Source organism: Miniopterus schreibersii (assembly GCF_964146895.1).
Source record: "Miniopterus schreibersii genome assembly, chromosome: 19".
NCBI lineage: Eukaryota > Metazoa > Chordata > Mammalia > Chiroptera > Miniopteridae > Miniopterus > Miniopterus schreibersii.
Genome location: NC_138119.1, coordinates 12,091,684 through 12,111,997, shown reverse-complemented (window position 1 = coordinate 12,111,997; position 20,314 = coordinate 12,091,684). Strand labels below are relative to the sequence as shown.

The following is a 20,314-nucleotide window of genomic DNA, read 5'->3' as shown; positions in this document are numbered from 1 at the left end:
GAGAACTAGAGAATTGAACTTATTTTTAATGTTTCTTGATTTAACCAAATCCGGGGGGGGGCGAATCATTGTCTTAAAAATAAGTGCTTTTGCTTTTACTAAAGGATTTATCACAAATAATGTGTGTAAAGTATACACAACTTCTAAAATGTAAAGGTGTATATAATATACAGTCATACATTGCTTAATGATGGGGAGATGGGTTTTTTGTGTGGGTTTTTGCCTTTCAACTATTTTATATTTAACACTACACACATATATTTATGTCACCAACAGGAATCATTCTCACTTTATAAATGAAAAGGTCAAGTCAGGTAACTGGCCAAGGCCTCTAAGTCTTGGTGCTATCTTTTGCACACTTTATTTCTCAGGAGTTGGCAGAGGAGTCCAGGGCCTCATACCCGTAACTCTAGAACCTGTTAGGCAGTTTTTCGATGCACAGGTAGGGAGGTAGAGGTGCCAGAGAACCTATACTCAGACCAGAAGACAAAAATACTTAAGAGCATTTAATGAAGATTCTGTGTTCAGGACACAGACCGCACCCCCTTAATCTCAGCACTTCTGCTGAAGAATGTTCTGAGATATGTGGTGTTAGATTTTGTCACTGTGTGACCATCATAGTGTGCACTTACACAAATCTAAATGTAGCCTACACACCTAGGCTACAAACCTGTACAGCATGTTACTGTACTGAATACTGTAGGCAACTGTAACAATGGTATTTGTGTATATAAACATAGAGGAGATACAGTAAAAATGTATAAAAGATTAAAAATGGTTCATCTGTATAGGGCACTTAGCATGAATGGAAATTGCTCTGGGTGAGTGAATGTGAAGGCCTAAGACATTACACTATTGTAGACTTGGGCTACACTAAATATAATTTTTTTCTTCAATAATAAATTAATCTTAGCTTACTGTAACTTTATAAACAAATTTTAAAAAATGTTTTGACTTGTAACACCTTAAGATGTACAGCTGTACAAAAATATTTTTTGGCAAACAATTTTATTTTTAGAACACTTAAAATTTTTTAATGTTGACATTATTGCAGGTGTACCCCTTCTCCCCCCCACCCCTTTGCCCTCCCCCTCCCTTGGCCTTCACCACACTGTTGTCCGTGTCCATGGGGTATGCATATATGTTCTTTTTAAAAATAGGTTTTTATTGATTTTAGAGAGGAACAAAGAGAGGCATTGATGTGAGAGAGAAACTGATCTGTTGCCTCCCGCACACATGCACCACAACCAGGGATTAAACGTGCAACCTGGGCATGTGCCCTGACTGGGAATCGAACTGGTGACCTTTTGGTGCATGGGATGATGCTCAACCAACTGAGCCACACTGACCAGGGCTCAAGGTGGTTTAAAATGTTATTCAATGCAGTATTCCTGGCGGTAAGAAGAAAATACAAATAATTTTATTCATGGCAGAAGATACTATTGCACAAAAGAGAAATTCCACCCAGTTGGAATGATCAGGGAAGTTTGCATGAAAAAGGCAATTTAAGGTAGCAGTTAAAAGGTGACTAGAATTTTAATGATAGGACATTTTAGGCAGAAAGAAAAATTAATTATAAATAGAAAATTGCAGGATATATTTAAGGAAAACAGTTTAGAGCCCAAGGAACTACATAGGAAAGGCACTTGAGACAATACTGAGAAGTTAGATTGTTGCCATTGTGGAGGATCTTAAAAGCTAGGGCTTTTACTTAACTTGGTAGGTAACAAGGAACAAGTGTTTCTCTGTGTATGTGTTTCTGTGTGTGTGTTTATTGTTTTGTTTCTGAGTAGAGAACTAGAAGATTAATCTGGTAATGGTGTATAAGCTGAAGAGATAGACTGGGAAATTGATTGTGATGCTGTTGATATGTAATTCATTAGAATAGTAATGATAACCTTAATTAGGTAGAAGGCAAGGGGAATGCAAAGAAGGGAATTCATGCCCTAGCTAGTTTGTCTCAGTGGTTAGAGTTTCGGCCTGCAGACTGAAGGGTCTTGGGTTCCATTCCAGTCAAGGGCACGTACGTTGCAGGCTCCATCCCTGGCCCGTCGGTGCGATGTGTCTCTCTCTCATAGATGCTTCTCTCTCTCTCCCACGCTATGAAAAGCAATGGAAAAAATATCCTCAGGTAAGGATTAAAAAAAAAGGGCTCTCCAACTCAGTTAAAAGCCAAAGTCCTTACAGTGGCCTGCAAGGCCCTAGATGAACTCTCTGTTCTTTCCATTCACCTCTTAGACCTCTACGACTTATCCCCTCTCTTACTCTTTTCCAGCCACACTGACCTCCTTGTTCTAATATGTCAAGCCATTCCTATTTTAGGGTCTCTGTACTAGTTCTTCCTTCTGCCAGTATGTTCTTTCCTTGTCCCCCATATCTGCTTGATTAACTTGTTCCTGACATTCAGATTGACAAGGAGAAAATTCTGGGATATCCTAAGTTAAATTATAGCTGGCCAGAGGGTGGAAGGAAGAGACAGTAAGAGGTTAATTAACATCTAAAGTGCAAAACCAACAAAAGACTGCTCACACTCAGTGTATTTTGGACTTATTAACTTGCAGGTGGTTATTTCCAGATCTAAAAAGAGAATAGCTAGTTTGACCAACTCCCTACTACTCCCCTCCCCATTTTTGAACCCCAGGAGCCTCTGCTTCTGGTTTACACACGAGCTTTACATACTCTGTTGTGGACTCTCATGCACCTATTCCATCTTCACCTTCTCCTATCCCCTTTGTCTATACCTAACATAAATTCTTTCAGAAGGCTTTACACCTTTCTCCCCCTACTTCATGTATAAAAATGCTTGCAGCCCTACCCAGCGTGGCTCAGTTGGTTGGAGTGTGGTCCCATACACCGAAAGGTTGCAGGTTTGATTCCCCATGTGGGCACATACCTAGGTTTCGGGTTTGATCCCTGGTTGGGCGTTACAGGAAGACAACTAACTGATCGATGTTTCTCTCTCCCTTACCCTCTCTCTAAAATTAATAAGCATGTCCTCAGGTGAGGATTAAAAAAAAAAAAATGCTTGCAAAGTCCAAGGACATGGTACATGTCTTTCTTACCTAACCACGTTGTTGGTGGTTTAGAGTCCACACTGCAAGACCACTCTTCTTTTTTGTAGCAATAGCCTAATAAACCATTTTTAAAGAAGACTTTCAGCTGTGTAAGTTAAAATTTTTGGTTTAACAAGAGCAAGTGTTAGTTCCCTCCAAAAGCCTTCCTGATTCACCAAACCACCATTCCTATGCCCATACAGGATCACCCATACAATACCTTTACCCTGCTTCATACTTCATAGAAGTTATTACTACCCCCTGATATATGTTTGCTTATGGTATCCTAACACTAAGCCCCAGAGAAAAGGAATTTTTGTGTTTTGCTGTTACTCTCCAACATCTAGCAATGGTTCATTCAACATGTGCAACAACTTTGTTGAATTAATTACTAGATATGAGCTTGACAAAACAGGTTCCCTGCCTCAAGAAACATGAGTCTACTGGGGAGGCAGAAAATAATTAAAATATAACAACTGCTTGTGGTCAGTGAGACACAGAAGCCTCCAAATCTGCTCAAAGGATTTACATGGCAGATGCTATAGAACAGTTAATCTAGGTTGTGCCAATCGATACATCCAAGACTTTTGTAAATTATAACGTATTATGCAATTGCAAGATTGTGCCTTAACTGGCCAAGTGAGATATCTTGCCTTTTTACAGGGAAATTCTTGTTTCACTTCATTTACTTCCTCTTCCTACAATTCAGTCAAGCGGCTATGAATGGTACGGTCCAAGGAGAATGTAAAATACGGCTCCCTCTAGGAGTCTGCGTAGTGAATGGCTCGCTGGAGCTGGCGCATGCGCATCATGTAAGGCACTGCAAGATGGCTGCCGGCCACTTTGTCGTGCGTCAGTTCCCCAAGAAGTTAGTGCCGCCGCGGCTGCAGCTGCCAGAAAGTAACAGTGGCCGCTGAGTGGTGGGCTGTTTTGTGAGCTGGGCAGCCTCAAGAGAGAGACCTCCCTAAGAAGCGCGGGGCGGGGCCGGGCGGTGAAACCCCCTCCCCCAAACCTCTCCTTACTTTAACCAACTCCCTACTCCTCCTTCCCTTCCCCGTTTTTCCTCCCAGCCCGCTGCACGCTGCTGTGCTGCGCACGCGCAGAAGTAATCGTAGCGCCACCTTGGCCCTACGGACTTGCGGGCTCCTGCGCGCGCTTCTCGTGCCTCTCCCTTGATTGGTCAGATTGCCCCGCCATCACGGCCTCCCTCTGCTTTCTAGGTTGAGGAGGAAGGGGGGCGGGCCGGCGCCCACCTGCGCGTGCGCGATACTGTTGCTGTCCCTTTGCTATTGCGTTGCAAAAAAAATCCTGACTAGCTATCCTTCGGCCTTTTCTGTACTAGAGGATCTAAAGGAGAAAGATTTCTGCTACCGAAGGGGCAGTCGGGTAGTATTAAATTTAAGATATTAACGCCCGCTGTAATAGGAGCGTGGGGAAGGGCCTTAGCGTAGAGAGCCGAAGAGTATAAAGCCATTGGTTTGGGGGCCAGGCGTTTTGAAGGGCTTTGCAGGACCTGTTTTCTGCTTAATTCTTCCCTGATTACTGACTGGTTTAAACACAACCCCCTGAACAATTCTGATAAACCTTCGAAACCCACAGCCCCTCCTTGCAGCGTGTAGCAGCCACCAGCGTGGCCAGCAGCTGGTCCTTCCGTCCTACCTCCAGAAGAGCCTAGCGCGTGCACCATCCCCTCCCCCTGGCCTCCCTCCCACCTACTGCTTTCACGCACTCGCAGTGATTGTTTTGCTCGCTCCCGCCGCCGGCGCCGCCGCCGCCGCCGCCAGAGGAGCAGCAGCGCTTGTGCAAACCGGGAAGATGGCGGCCGGCGGCGGCGGAGGCAGCAGTAAGGCCTCCTCCTCGTCGGCCTCTTCGGCAGGGGCTCTGGAGTCCTCGTTGGATCGAAAATTCCAGTCGGTAACCAACACCATGGAATCTATTCAAGGCCTCTCGTCCTGGTGTATAGAGAACAAGAAACACCACACTACTATCGTCTACCATTGGATGAAGTGGCTCCGGAGATGTGAGTGTTGGGGGTGCCTACGGGAAGGGAAGACTGGGGAAATGAAGGAAATAACTGCGCGAATCGCTTGGGCTTTTCCCGTGGAGCCACTGCATTTGGTTGGGGCTGTTCACATTAAAGCTTTGACCCGAGTGTTCCCAAACCCAGACTCCATTCCTAGCCAGGGTTTTTCTAAATTGCTGGAGGCTTAGCATTTATCGAATATTTTAGCCACTGACTTGATGTGACCTTGGGCCTTTGGCCCCAGACCTATAGAGATTTATACATTATATCATTTCAGATCCCTGTAAGGTTTTGTTGACTTGACTGAACCTTTACGGAAATTGTCGCATCCGTTTGTTTCTTAGTATAGGCCTTGACGTGTTAATGATTTTCTGGTTTAAGCAGTAGTAAATCCACCTATTTCCTTGGAATATGTTGGGTCACTCTATTTTCTCCTGATCTAAACTTGTGATGTGTAATAAGAAGGGCCTTATCTGGATGAATGTTAAGTAACATGAGCTCCACTTAGAGCTCAAGCGACTACCTGGGAGGTTTCCCGTGTTTGCTGCAATAAAATACAGGCTTCTTGATACTGACCGGAAACAACTGTAGTCAGTATCATCAGTGCTTTAAAATCACTTGAAATACCTTTTTACGGAATTGAATTTGGCTTCATAGGTACTAATCAGAACAGGAAAATTTTTTAAATGTGCTTTTTGAATATATAGTACTTTTTACCCATGGTTATTACTTTTTTGTCTTCATTGGGGAGTTTTCCACTTTGCTGCTTTACTGCAGAAAGGTCTAGCGAACTATCAGGAAGCATGGATTGTTTGCAAAAGATTTCATATATTTTAGAGGGAAGTGTGGAGAAGTCACTGTTGCTTCCTGCTGAGAAGAGAGGGTTAATCCTAAATCCATCTATATTTGAATTTTAGATCTTTGTTGCTTCCTGTCCATGGCCTGTCACCACTGATACCCATCGTCCAGTTAGTCTTATTCCATTTCAGCCATTGCTTCTGTAGTGTTTTGATTTGTGTTTACCTTTAAGGAAAAGAGGGATAAAACTTGCAAAATCACAGGCCCAAGCTTAAAATCATTTGTATATATAAAGTTATTGTTGGGAGAGATGTTTTGTGGCTCTTTGAATAATATATGCTGACAGGTTTGTAGAACCAAGACAGGATTACCTATATTATCAATAGCAGATTGGAGTTACTGTCTTTCCCAGAGATAAAATGAGAACATACAAAATCAAATATAACAGTCATCATCAAAGACCCTCACCTATTAAGCATCTGTTATGTGACCAGCCTTTGTCATTTACGGTATATCTAATTAAACCTTAAAACAACCCTAAGAAGTAGATTTTTCTAAATCACTGATTTACAGATGGGGACAGTAAGGCTCAGAAATGTTGAATTGCCTAAGTTTACACAATAAAATGGTGGAGTTAGGATTTGACTCTACCATATGAGTTGACATTGGCCATGTTTAACTTTGTAAAATGTTTTCAGAATTATTCTTTAATGTACTTGGTATACCAGTGGTAGCAAACAGTGCTCATGTGAGCCTGAGGACTCATTTTTCTTAAACATATTCTTCTGTTTTAAAACATTTTTACTGAATTATGCAAGTATTTAGCATTTTCTACCTTTAGGCTCTGGTGCTTTAACTGTATGGTGACATCATTTGCAAGAATAAATTGGTCTTCATCCCTGCCTTGTGGGATTACAAATGACAATTACAGTATTTTTTTCTAGTCAGCAATAGAGATACACTGGAGTCAGAATTTTTCTGCCTCTGCTGTTGTTGATATTGTCTGAGTTTATTTCCCTTGTTAATATCTTAAGAGGGAAAAAAATGATTGCTCTAGGAAGACAGTACTTCACTTGAAGTGTATGATACACAATGCAGTTTATTTCCTTAAATGCTTTTGGCTTTGTAAAAGCCTGATTTTTGTTCCCTTGGTCTACTGGAATGCAATTTAACTTTCTAAAGTGGTTAAGGGTAATTTGTAGTAGTTTTGTATTTACAGTTGACCTTTGAACAGCCCGGGGGGGTGGGGGGGCGGTTAGGGATGCCAACCCTTGAGCAGTCAAAAATGGGTGTATAACTCCTTACTCTCCCAAAGCTTAACTACTAAGAACTGTTGACTGGAAGCCTTACTGATTACATAAAAAAGTCGATTAACGCATATTTTGTGTGTTATATGTATTATATACTGTTTTCTTTCAATAAAGTAAGCTTAGAGAAAAGAAAATGTTATTAAGAAAATCATAAATTCCATTTACGGTATTTATTTTAAAAGTCTGCATGTTGCCCAGCCGGGCGTGGCTCAGCGGTTGAGCATCGACCTAGGATCCAGGAGATCAGGGTTTGATTCGCGGTCGGGGCACATGCCCGGGTTGCGGGCTAGGCAGCCGATCAATGACTTTCTCATCATTGATCTTTCTATCTCTCTCTCTTCCCCTTCCTTTCCTCTCTCTGAAATCAATAAAGATATATTAAAAAAAAAAAGTCCACATGTCAGTTGATCCTCGAAGTTCCAGGGTCAGCTGTACATTAATGAACATCACATATCTCACTGTAAGCACAGCCTTGAGATATTCAGAGTGGCGAAGAGCATAGTGGAAACAGTCTATGCACTGGGGCTTGGTTTTCATTTAATTTCGTATTTCCTTACTGTTAGAATTATTTTAGTTTGGTTTCCAAGTGAGCCTTAGGCACATTTGTGAGGTTGGTGTTTTTGGCATTCCAGACCTCTCTGTCCATTTTCCTGATGCCACTTTTGCCTCTCTCTCGCTCTCTTTCTTTTCCATTATTTCGTAATTTTTATTTAGACCTCAGTGTAAATTTAAGTAACTATGTTAGCTCCTCCAGAGATATTTTCATTTTATCCCTTACTTCATAAGAAACTTTTGTTCACTTTAAAGGCAGTAATTTAGAGAAAGCAAGTAGGCCTCCTGAAGGTATATTCCATGGGTGGGTCCTACTGATTTTATTCAGGATTCTTTTAATTTGTTTGACTGAAGTATTCATTACCATCATTTTTTATTTATTTTTTTTTATTATTATTTTTAAAATATATCTTTATTGATTTCAGAGAGAGGAAGGGAGAGGGAGAGAGAGAAACATCAGTGATGAGAGAGTCGTTATTGATCGGCTGCCTCCTGCACGCCCCGACTGAGGATCAAGCCCGAAACCCGGGCATGTGCCCTGACCTGGACTCAAACCGCCATCTCCTGGATCCTAGGTCAATGCTCAACCGCTGAGCCTCGCCCGGCCGGGCACCATCATTTTTTAAAGTGATCTTTCTGTAGCGTAAACCAATGCCGCTCCTGTGCTTTAAAACCCTCCAGTTGATATCCCGTTGCAGTTGGGTTAAGGTCTAAACTTCTTTTACTATGGCCTACAAGTTCCTACACTGCTACCTCTCAGGCTTCTTCCAGTTCAGTTTTCTCATCATTTAGATCAGGGGTAGGGAAGCTTTTTTCTGCCAAGGGCCATTTGGACATCATTCTCAGGCCATACAAAACTATCAACTTAAAAATTAGCCTGCTATATTTGGTCAAACATTTAATTAACTCACCCCTAATGTGATGGCTGGAACTGCTTCTTTTTGGTGAGGCCTTGGCAGGGTCAGACCAAATTATTTCAGCCCACAGGCCGGACGTTCCCCACCCCTGATTTAGATCCAAGCTCAAATATTACCTCGTGAGAAAGGCCTTCCCTAACGACGTTATTTCAAATGGTCTTTTTAGTTGCTTTCTATCGTATCACGTTATTTTCTTTTTTAAATTTTTTAAAAAATTTATTTTAGAGAGAGGAAGAGGGGAAAGAGAGAAACATCAATTGGCTACCAGGACTCGAACCCATCACTTTTCTGTGTATGAGACAAGACTCCAACCAACTGAGCCATACCAGCCAGGGCCACATCACTTTATTTTTAGTATATGAAATTACTTATTTGTTCACTTGTTTATTATCTTATCTTCTCCTACTAGATGACAGGGCTATGCCTTCTTTACTACTGACTGTATCCTCAAGCAACTAGAACAGTGGTTGGCACACAGTAAGCAATCACTACATATTTGCCAACATAATTTAGTGAAATAATCAAGAATTTGAATTAAGGAGACATTTATAATTTAGTGAAAGAAACAGTAGGTATGGTTGTCAGCAAATTCAAGATACGGCGCCTTACATGGACTTGGTGTGCAATTTGACCAAAATATCATTTCTATACTTCATTCGTCCCTCCCATTTTTAATGTAAAATGGAAATCAATATGGAAAAGTAGAACTAGACCTAGGTTCAGATCTTAATTCCGTCACTTAAATACCTGGATGACTCTATACAAAATACCTAAATTGTTAGCATCAATTTCTGATCTGTAAGTAGAGATAATTATTTCTCATAGGATTGTTGTCTAGACTTAAGAAGATAATGCATGTATTTTAGCATAAGTCCTGGTATATAGAAGACATTCAGATAATTATGTTGATGATGATGATGCAGAAAAAGATAGTCTTAAGATCTTGAGTATTCAAAATAAGTACAGCAGAACTTTGTTTTGGGGACAGTGGTGGAAATGATATTCCTAGTCAGGGCAGATGACTTGGACTTGCCTCTCTGTGGTGAATTAGTGAGTGCTCTGAACTAGCAGGACAAAGTGGAAAATACTGTGTTCATATCTTTGTGTTGTCATGTTTCTAACCATTGAATGGTTGATCTGTTTTATAGAAAGTGGTATAAGAATTTAAGAGTTTTTGAAGAAAAGGGAGATATAGCAAAGTAGAATCATTGGGGAATATAGGAAAGTAGAGCAGAAAGTCTGTTAAGATTTCTCTTGATATTTTTTATAAACTTTAAATATGTACAAGATTCAGAAAGTATGACACCCCCCCTTTCTACTAATCACTCTACTTCACTGTTTATCAATTTAATGGTCAATCTTCTTTTCTTCTTTGCCCCCTCCCCATTTGAAGGAAATTTCAGTACAATCTGGTATTTTTTCATAAGAGAAACTGTTATATAAACATGGACTACCAAAAAACAAACAACTCTTCATACAAGAATAATTTGTTGAGAATTTGTAAAGTGGTTACCATTTCTAATCAGTGGCATTGGTTTCTTAATTTGGGTCTTGGGGATCCTTAGCTGGACCATGAAGGTGTTGTTAAACAAAAATTTTAACTTCCATGGTGGAAAGTCATTTTAAAAGAAAGGGTTTGTTAGGTCATTGCTGGCCAAAAAGAAGATGGGTCTTAGGGCATGGAGCCTAGACCACCAGAAGCACAGCAAGGTAGGAAAGACGTGTACCTCTCTCAGGAGTTTGCAAGGGTTTTTATACATCAAGTAGGGGGAAGAAAGGTGTAAGCCATCTGAAAGAATTTACATTAGCTATAGGCAAAAGGGTGGGAGAAGGTGAAGGGGTGTGTGCGTAGCAGCTCTGGGATAGGTGCAAAGCAAAAAGTAATGTCTCCTTTGTGGATTATCTGTGGGCAGTGGAGGCTCCTGGAGTTACTGGAGTTCAAAGAATAATCTGCAGAAATAGCCACCTGGAAATTAATCCAAAGCTCCAACAAACATAGAAGGAATGTGAGCAGTCTTTTGTTAACTGGCTTGCAGCCATTAACAGTCTAACAGTTGTGTCTCTTACTCTCTAGCCCTGTAATGTAATTTAGCGCATCTTAGAATTTTCTCCTTGTCATTTGTAGCTGGACTATGGAGATGATAATTTTATAGCTAAGTTGTAACAAGTGCTTACTATGTTTCAGGCACTGTTCCAGGCATTTTACACACACTAATTCAACTCTCAAAACTCTTTGAGGTAGATATTATTATGATACCCATTTTACAGATGAGGAAAGAGAGGTACTGAGAGGTTGAGTAATTCGTTACAGAACTTAGTAAGTGGTGGATTGAGGATTCAACCCAGGCATTCTTGATTTAGAGTGTTCACTTAGCTATTTTACTCAACAGCCTTTCCTAGTCATAAAATATTTTCTACAGTGCAGAAAACCTTTGATAACCTGCTTATTTATTCAAGGTTAAGCCATATAGATTAACTCGAATGTTGAAATTTTAAGTCTTAGTATTTTTGTTTGTTTTTGTTTCTGTTTTTGCTTTCTGTAACAAAACTGATTATCTTATGTGGATTTGAAGTTCTGATAGACATTTATTATTAATAAAAATGGGAAAAGAAAACTAGTTGAAGATATTAAAGTTTTCTACTAGACAATCTCTGAATGTGAGGTACTTATAGATTAAATAATAAATGGGTTTCTTGGTGGCAAAAAGTTGGAGAGTACAGTTTGCTATCTTATAATTGATATTCCACAAATCTGAAGGTCTAGGGACCATTTTCTGCAGCCGTAGCCTCTGAAATGTGGCTATTCCTTTAACTGTTTACTTGCTTTGTAATCCATCCTTTGTCAGAAGTACGTAGGCTAGACGTGTAGAGTATAACAATACTGCCACAGGCATACAGATTTTTTTTAAAAAGTTTTTGTATTGATTTTTAGAGAGAGGAAGAGAGAGAGAGAGAGAAACATCAATGCGAGAGCAAAACATCGATTGGCTGTCTCCTGCATGCCCCCTACCAGGCGTTGACCAGCAACCCTGGCATGTGCTCTGAATGACACCCAATCAACTGAACCACTACGACCAGGGTGACAAAGATTTTTAATTGCATATTGCATGGATACAAATGAGTAATACAGGTGGACTACAAATTCTCAGATACAGATTCTGAGTTCCAAGATTAATTTTGCTTATAAATCCCTAGTTTACATTCAGTTCTTTTAGCAAATGTTTATTGAATACCTACCCTACGCCCAGGCACTGAGGATACAGTAGGTGAATAAAATGGAGAAAATTTCTTGCCCTCACAGAGCTTAAACTCTAGTAAGGGCAGGCAACAAATAAGTAAAATATTAAATATATCAGGAGATAAGAATATTACAAGTGCTATAGAGAAATGTAAAGCAAGGAAGGGGGATACAAAGTGTTATGGGAGTTTGCAGTTTTAAAGTAGATGATAAGGGAAGGCCTCACTGAGAAGGTGACATTTGAGCAAGGAGGTACGGTATTAAGCTATATAGATATGAGAGAAAGAATGTTCCAAGACAAAGAGGACAGAAAAATACAAAGATCTTGAGGTTAGAGTATACTTGGTAGGCTTAAGGAACAGCAAGAAAGCTTTTGTGGCTGGAAAGAAGTAGTTAAAATGAGGATTAGCCGATGAACTCAGAGATTCTGGTGGGTGGTGATGGACAGAGAGGCAGATCACAAAGAGTTTTATAGATATTGTAAGGAGTTTGGCTTTTATTCTGAATGAAATGGGGAACCATTTGAACAGGAGTAATGTGAACTAATTTGTGTTTTTAAAAGGTCATTCTGGTTGCTGCAGAAACATGTATATCTGTTAGGGGGCTGTTGTAGTAATCCTGGGTAAGATGTTGGTGATTTAGACCAGGTTGTGGCCAGTGGAAGTGATAAGTAATTTAATTCTGGATCTCTTTTGATGGTAGATCCTATTGGATCTCTAGATGGATTAAATATGGGGTAAGAGAGGAGACTAATCAAAAATGACTTTTTTTGCCTGAGTGATTAGAATTGACAGTTATTAATATGGAGAAGGCTGTAAGTGGAGCAGGTTTTAGGAGGAAGATCAGAAATTTAGTTTTGAATATATTAGGGTTTGGGTTGTTTACATCTAAAATCATCTTTATTGAGATATAATTCACAAATATAAACTTTATTCATTTATAGTGTACAAGTCAGTTGTTAGTAAATTCATAGAGTTGTGCAGCAGTCACCACAGGATAGGGTGTCAGTTTAGTGTGTCTTTAGGGCCACCAGGCTGGAAGAGATCTATAGTCATGCTCCACTTAATGGGATGCATTCTGAGGAATGTTAGGCAGTTTTGTCATTGTTGAAACATAGAGTGCACTACACACCTAGACTATATGATAGAGCCTGTTGCTCCTAGGTTACAAACCCATGTAGCATGTTACTCTATTGAATACTGTAGGCAACTGGAACACAGTGGTAAATATTTGTGTATCTAAACATAGAAAAGGTGCACCTGTATTAGGGCACTTAGCATGAATGGAGCTTGTAGGACTGAAATTTGCTCTGAGTGAGTGAACGTGAATACCTAGGACATTACACTACTGTGGACTTTATAAACACTGTACACTTAGACTACACTAAACTTATAACACAACACAAGATGAAATCAAGCACAAGTGAAAATGATGCAATCAAGAGACGTGGTAAACACCAGATCTATGAAGTTACTGCTGGCATAACACGACCTACCGTTTTACAGCAAACTTTTTTTTTTTTTTAATATATCTTTATTGATTTCAGTGAGAGGAAAGGAGAGGGAGAGAGAGATGGAAACATCAATGAGGAGAGAGTCACTGATCGGCTGCCTAGCCCACAACCCGGGCATGTGCCCTGACCGGGAATCGAACCCCGATCGCCTGGATCCTAGGTCGACGCTCAACCGCTGAGCCACGCCCGGCCGGGCAAACTTTTTTTTTAATAAGTAGAAAGAATGCACTCCAATGATAAAAAGTGTGGTATAGTAAATAGGTAAACCAGTAACAAGGTTGTTTATTACCATTTTTAAGTATTATGTACTGGACATAATTATATGTGCTATACTTTTATATAACTGGCAAGGCAAGAGGTTTGTTTACACCAGCATCACCACAAAGGAGGGGTGAGGAATACGTAGCTCTATGACGTTGTGATGGATCCATCACTAAGCGATGGGAAATTTTCAGCTCTGTTATCATATAATGGGGCCACCTGTATGTGCAGGCTGTTGTTGACCGAAATGTCATTATGGTGGCGCATGACTGCACTAGGGGTTAAGTGTAGATAGAGAAGTAAATGTGGTAAGATAGAGTACTGAGAGTAGTTAGAGAAAGGTTGAGAGAAGGCTCTGGGGCATTCTGGTATTTTGGAGACTTCTACTTATTTGGTCTGATTTGTTCTTGGCTTAGGTTCTTTTTGAGGTTCAAGGTAAACTTTATCTCAGCTCCCCAAAGAAGTACTAAATCTGTTTTGATCTCTTGCATATTTCTACTCTTGGTTTAGGCTTAATGGCAAATTATAGCATAATTGGTCTTCTTCCTCCCCTTTGGGTACCTAGGTCCATTTTCTTCATTCCATTGTCCTAGGTTCATAGAGATGCAGATAATATTTTCCATGTTTCCTGACAATGTTTAAAAACATAGCACTACCGTAGTTATAGTATATGATTATTTCAGTGGTATATACTAAATGAGCCTTTTTACCTGTATTATGAGACTTTATAAGCCATTGTTATGTTCTTCATTGTTACAAGCTGATTTGTCTGTCAAATGCAGAATTGTGATATTATTTGCATGACTAGGTGGATCTAAAACAATATGTAAAACATCATTTCACTATATATCTCATAGTAAGCTAAATAAATTATGTAGTAGATAAACATTCTATTCTCAACTCAAAGTGTGAAACAATATTGATAAGCTTCACATGGTTCTGTATTATGGAAATCTTGAAAGGAAAATGTCATTGGCAGTGGAATAATACTGATATTAAAGTTTACTCATACAGGCCACCCCCAAATTACAGTTCTGTCTGTAGAGAAGGGTTATGTATGTGTGTAACTTCTTAGGGAATAGAGGCTTACTGATTTTATTTTTGGCTTCTTGCCTTTCATAAACTGATAAATAATAGAAATATCCAAACTCCTTTTTCTCCTAGGCTTTTGTCAATTAGTTATGATCATTTTTCTCACTTTTCCCAGGTGCTTATTGTTTTATAGCAGTACTTTAAAAGTCCCAAGGGCATGTGTAAGTTGTTTTAAAATTTCAACTATCTGGTTATGTGAGGCCTTTTAATGTGTAGAAGGAGCTCAGGGACCCTGGTTAAATTTCTCAAAAAATTAACACTATTGTACAGACCAGCTTGACTAAGTTTCTCATTTGTTTGTCAAGGAAACAAAAAGTAGTTGTTCTTTTGTATATTTATAGAGCACTGGAGAAATAAACATCTTGTAGAGAAAGTAATAGAACCTAGTTCCTCCTTTTGGAAAAAAGCAAAAATTTCATCTGTATTTTGGAAAACAAAGTTTTTTCTGGCTAAGATAAAGACAGTTTAAAAAGTACCTCATTCTTTTTATTTTCTTAGAGAGAAACATTGAAATAGAGGCTCTTTGATGAAAGAAATGAAGTGTTTAGTATGCTGGGTTTAAACTTTGGTTGTGGCCTTTATCTTGCCCTCCTCTCTCTTCCTCCCTCCACTTCACTCAGTGAAAGTTTCATTTGCTTTCACTGTATGGTTCTTTGGCATCCACTCGCAGAGGGAGAGAGAAAGAGAGAGAGAGAATTTCTTTATATTACCCTTTAGAAAAACAAGTTGCAGTGTTCGAGGGGGAAAGGTCTTTTAATGTTAGGAATTATAACGTTTCATGTGTAATTTTTTAAAAGACCACAGCAGATAATGTGCTGTTTGATGTTCCGTTTACCATCATGATAGTTTAAACTCTAGCATATTTTCAAATGATGGTCTCTTGTGTCCAGCAGACAGTCAGCATTACTTGAGTTATTGAAATTTCTTTTCTAGTGTGTTCCTATGTCCAAAGAAAATGAATTCAGAAATACTGAATGCTTGCTCTGTGTAAGACTCTATTGAGTGCTGAAAAAGGTGAATTATAAGAAACTTAACATTTAGTAACTAAGGTAAGAACTGAGCAAAAATAACTGGTCTGAGAAGTATGAGAGTATGAGTTTTTATATGCTGTAACAGTTTAAAAGAGGTCTCACTTTTTGGTTTTTGGTTGGAGTGAAAGTATTCGCTGAGCATATTTAGTAGATATCATACATACATTACCTCTAAACCTGACATTAGCTCTGTAAGATATGAGTTATCCCCACTTGACATTTTTATAAGCTGGGGCTCAGGGAAGTTAATTTATTATTTTGAGGAAGTTGTCAGAACATTTACAGCATGGGAAAAGGAAACCATACCTGGTTTCAGAGTGGCTAAGCATAAGCTTAATTTTTTTTTTTAATGTAGGCAGAAGTTGTGTGTGACTGGGAGAAAGTAAAGAAACAATAGATTCAAAGCCTCAGTTGCTTACAAGTCCTTTGTTATTATTTAACAATATTCTTTATTTAATGTCTAGTCATTAACGTAGTTAACTTCACAAACATATCACTAATAGATTTAGTAATAAATAGCTAACATTTACTGAGTTATGTGATTGCATTTAATATAACAATTCATACGGTAAATTTTTCTTAGTCCATTAGTGATATATATCTAAAATTAACTATACTCGTGACAGGCAAAATTTTAAAAAAAATTATAAATGATAAGTGAAGTACTTAAAGGTTTAATGAGGTAAATTTTTCAAGGTACACAGCAGGTGAACAGTAGAGCCAGGATTCAAATCTAAGCAGTCTTCACTGAAAGGTCTATACTCTACCACTGTGCTAGATAGCTTCCCACTTCGTTCAGAGTTTATTGGTATTTTGTAGTGTTCCTTAGGCAGTGTGATGTATATACTATAATGGTTCCCAGACAGCCTTGTGCCTATTTTTTCCCAGCTTTATTGAGATGTAATTGACATATAATATTATGTAACTTTAAGGTATACAACATGATAATTTGATACACATATATATTGCAAAATGATTACCATGATAAGGTTAGTTAACACCTCCATCACCCCACATAATTACTTTTTTTTTTCATGAGAATGTCTCAAGATCTCTCATGAGAACTTTCAAGTATATAATACCATATTTTAACTATAGTCACCATGTTGTACATTAGAGCTCTAGAACTTAATTCATCTTATAACTGGAAGTTTGTATCCTTTGATCAACATCTCCCCATTCCCTAGCCCCTGGCAACCACCATTATACTCTTTCTATGAGATTGTGTGCCTGTGTATTTTGATGATTTCACCTAACTGCAGAGTTGAAAGTAATTCATTAATTCATATGTAACAGTAAACTGAATGTAGAAGTAGATATGAGAACCTAGTTGTTTTCTATTAAACCAGGTATCAGATTTTCAAAACTGTAAAACAATGCTGCTCTCCTCAGTAAATTTATTTGTTGTGTAAAATATAATTTTTAATAGAAATGTATATAACTTAGTAACTGAAATGGTTTTATTATTTTTTTCTTTATTTATTTTTTTTTAAATTCTCACCAGAGGATATTTTTTCCATTGCTTTTTCAGAGAGAGTGGAAGGCGAGGGGGGGAGGGAGAAAGAGAAAGGGACATCGATGTGAGAGAGAGACATCAGTTGGTTGCCTCCTGCTCGGTGCCGACTGGGGCCAGGGATTGAGCCTGCAACCGAGGCATGTGCCCTTGGCCAGAATCGAACCCTAAAATGACAAAAAGTTCAGTGCACCAGAAAGATACAACAGTTCTAAATTTTATGCGCCTAATAAAATAGCATCAATGTACACAGCAAATGTTTGTATACTAAGAGGTAATTAATCAGGTCCATTTTTCTAGTGCAGGGGTGGGGAACGTCCTGCCCGAGGGCACTATGGCCCTCCAGGGGCCTCACCAAAGAGCAGCAATTCCAGCCGTCACATTAGGGGTGAGTTAATTAAATGTTTGACCAAATATAGCAGGCTAATTTTTAAGTTGATAATTTTGTATGGCCTGGGAATGATGTTATAAATATCCAAATGGCCCTTCGGAGAAAAAAGGTTCCCCACCCCTGTAGTGGAAGGGTTAGAGCATAGCTCTTGATTATTGGTAGTTGTGGGTTTTTAAAATTATTTTTACTGATTTTATAGAGAGAGGAAGGGGGAAAGAGAGAGACATCGATTTGTCATTCCACTTTTTTATGCATTCATTGGTTGCTTCTGGTCCTCTGACCAGAGAGCAAACCCATAACCTTGGTGTATCAGGACAACACTAACCAGCTGAGCTACTCAGCCAGGGCTAATTATTGGTAGTTCAAGCAGATACAAAATTTGTAAAGATGTAGAAAATTTGTACTACATATCTAATTTACTGAACTCATAGAGAGAACCCTGTGCGCTAAAATGAGAAATTATGCATTCTTTTTGAAAAAACAAGGAATATTTAAACCAGTTAATGGTATATACTGGCCCCTAATGCAAGATTAATAATTTTCAGTGCTTTGTATTGTACAGATTCATGTTCCTTAGCCTAACACTGTTAACTTAGAAGTTAACAAAAAGTCCCACTTTGTGTAGAAATTAAAACATGCATTTATGAATAACTCATGGGTCAAAGAAGAAATCATGGAAAATTTAAAATACATAGGACAATAATAAGAATCCTACATGCCAGAGCCAATATCTCATTTTATCGAGTGCCAAATATGTGTGTGCCATTTGGGATCCATCAATGAATGCATTAAGATTTCTGACTGGTGGAGCCAACATTTGATAGGGAAAGGGGCACACAAAAACATAGTTAAAAAATAAATTAGTACTATAGAAAATGATAAAGTCATGGTAAAAATAGAGCAGGGTAAAGGGCATTAGAATTGAAGGTGAAGATGGAGGGGACAGCTTGTAGCATTAAAGGAAGCACTAAAACAGGCTCTCTCTGGAGCATGCCCACACCTTTCTTTCCTCTCAGGCATGCATCTTACTTTTCTCTCCTAAACTCTAAGGGTCTCCATGAGCCTTGCAACCAGGGGAGCAGTGGGTAGTGAGCAGCAGCTCATCCTGGGCTTACCCCCTAAACCTGTCTCCAAGGCTGCCTTTTCTCTGACTTTTCAGTGAACTAGCTAACAGCAGCCCTGCTTGGCTCACTTCTTGCCTATAACGTTTCTAGGGAGCCAAAGCAGAGCACCACCTAGGCTCTCTCCTGTTGCTTCTTCTATATCCTAAGGCCTTCTTTTGTTTCAGTGTTCCCAGCTTTGATAAACATACTCTCAAAATAAAAAGGAAAAAAAAGGAAGCACTTAAGATAGGCTCCATTGAGAGAGGGAGAGAGTTGCTAAAGCCCTGAAGGTACTGAATTAGCCAGATGTATACCTGGAGGGGAAAAATCCTAGGTAAAGGGCACAGTTAGAATTAAAACCCTAAAGCAAAGGTGGGGAATGTCCGGCCTGAGGGCTATATACAGCAGCAAAATCATTTGGTCTGGCCCTGCTAAGGCAACCACAGGCGGGACTCGAAATTCAATAAATCTAGCAGCTTTTTTTCATAGCTAATTTTTAAGTTGATAATTTTGTATGGCCCAGGAATGATGTTACAAATATCCAAATGGCCCTTGGCAGACAAAAGATTCCCTACCCCTGCCCTAAAGTATGTGTAAATGCGGTATGTTCAAGGAAAACAATGTTCCAGAACACTGCAGCTGGAATGGAGTGGGTAAGTGTGAAAGTAGATGAGATCAGAGAGGTAAGGGAAATGGCTTATCACATAGGACAGTCATTGGCTTTTACTTAGAGTGAAAGGAGTAACCATTGGAGGGTTTTGAGCAGAAAGTAACATGACTTTGTTTTTAAAGGATCCTCCACTGCCGTGGTAAGAATAGACTATAAGGAGGAAAGGACAGAAGCAGAGAGATCTGTTAGAATAGTAATGTAATAGACCAAGTGAGACATGATGGTGGCTTAGACTGGAGTTACAACGGGAAAGAAACAGTTGGTTGAAGCTCTTCAGAGTTCTTTGAAGACTAGGGTTTCCAAGTGATTGGGCCTCTGATCTTTTGGGCAGCGTAAATGTTTCACAGGTCTCCTAGGATTGGAGGAGCTAAGAATTATAAAGCCCTTTTTCTCCCCATTTCCAGAGGCCAGCGTTAAAGAGTAGGAAACTTGTCGTACATATCTTAATTTAGATTAGTTCCAGTAGATGGTATTCTTTCCTCGTGGCCGCCTGATATACACTAACTTGGAAGGAAAACTGGGAGAAAACAACTGTCAATGAAGTACTGATTTGCTACAGATACTTAACATATATATTCCTTCCAAAAGCCCTTTGAGTGATTATATATATATATATTTTATTATTTTTTTTAATATATCTTTATTGATTTCCGACAGGAAAGGAGAGGGAGAGAGAGAGAGAGAAACATCAATGATAAGAGTCATTGATTGGCTGCCTCCTGCACTCCCCCGACGGGGGATCAAGTCCGCAACCGGGGCATGTGCCCTGACTGGGAATTGAACCCCGATCGCCTAGATCCTAGGTCGATGCTCAACCGCTGAGCCACTCCCAGCCGGGCTGAGCAATTA

General features: G+C 39.3%; 1 protein-coding gene and 1 long non-coding RNA gene across 7 annotated transcripts in view; one reads left to right on the top strand and one right to left on the bottom strand.

The window, feature by feature from the left end:
- Positions 1-1,315: 1,315 nt before the first annotated feature.
- Positions 1,316-3,128, bottom strand: LOC308548614. Its single transcript, XR_013997638.1, has 3 exons — positions 3,063-3,128; positions 2,024-2,100; positions 1,316-1,391 (listed from the first exon to the last, which is right to left on the bottom strand). It is a non-coding gene; the product is annotated as an uncharacterized lncRNA (long non-coding RNA).
- Positions 3,129-4,314: 1,186 nt separating this feature from the next.
- Positions 4,315-20,314, top strand: part of RPRD2 (regulation of nuclear pre-mRNA domain containing 2) — a 59,295-nt gene continuing 43,295 nt past the window's right edge. For all 6 annotated transcript variants that reach the window (XM_081120370.1, XM_081120369.1, XM_081120374.1 and 3 more), the window contains exon 1: positions 4,315-5,073. In XM_081120370.1, coding sequence (XP_080976496.1) covers positions 4,869-5,073 — 205 coding nt within the window. In that variant the 5' untranslated portion in view covers positions 4,315-4,868. The remainder of the gene's footprint in view (positions 5,074-20,314) is intronic.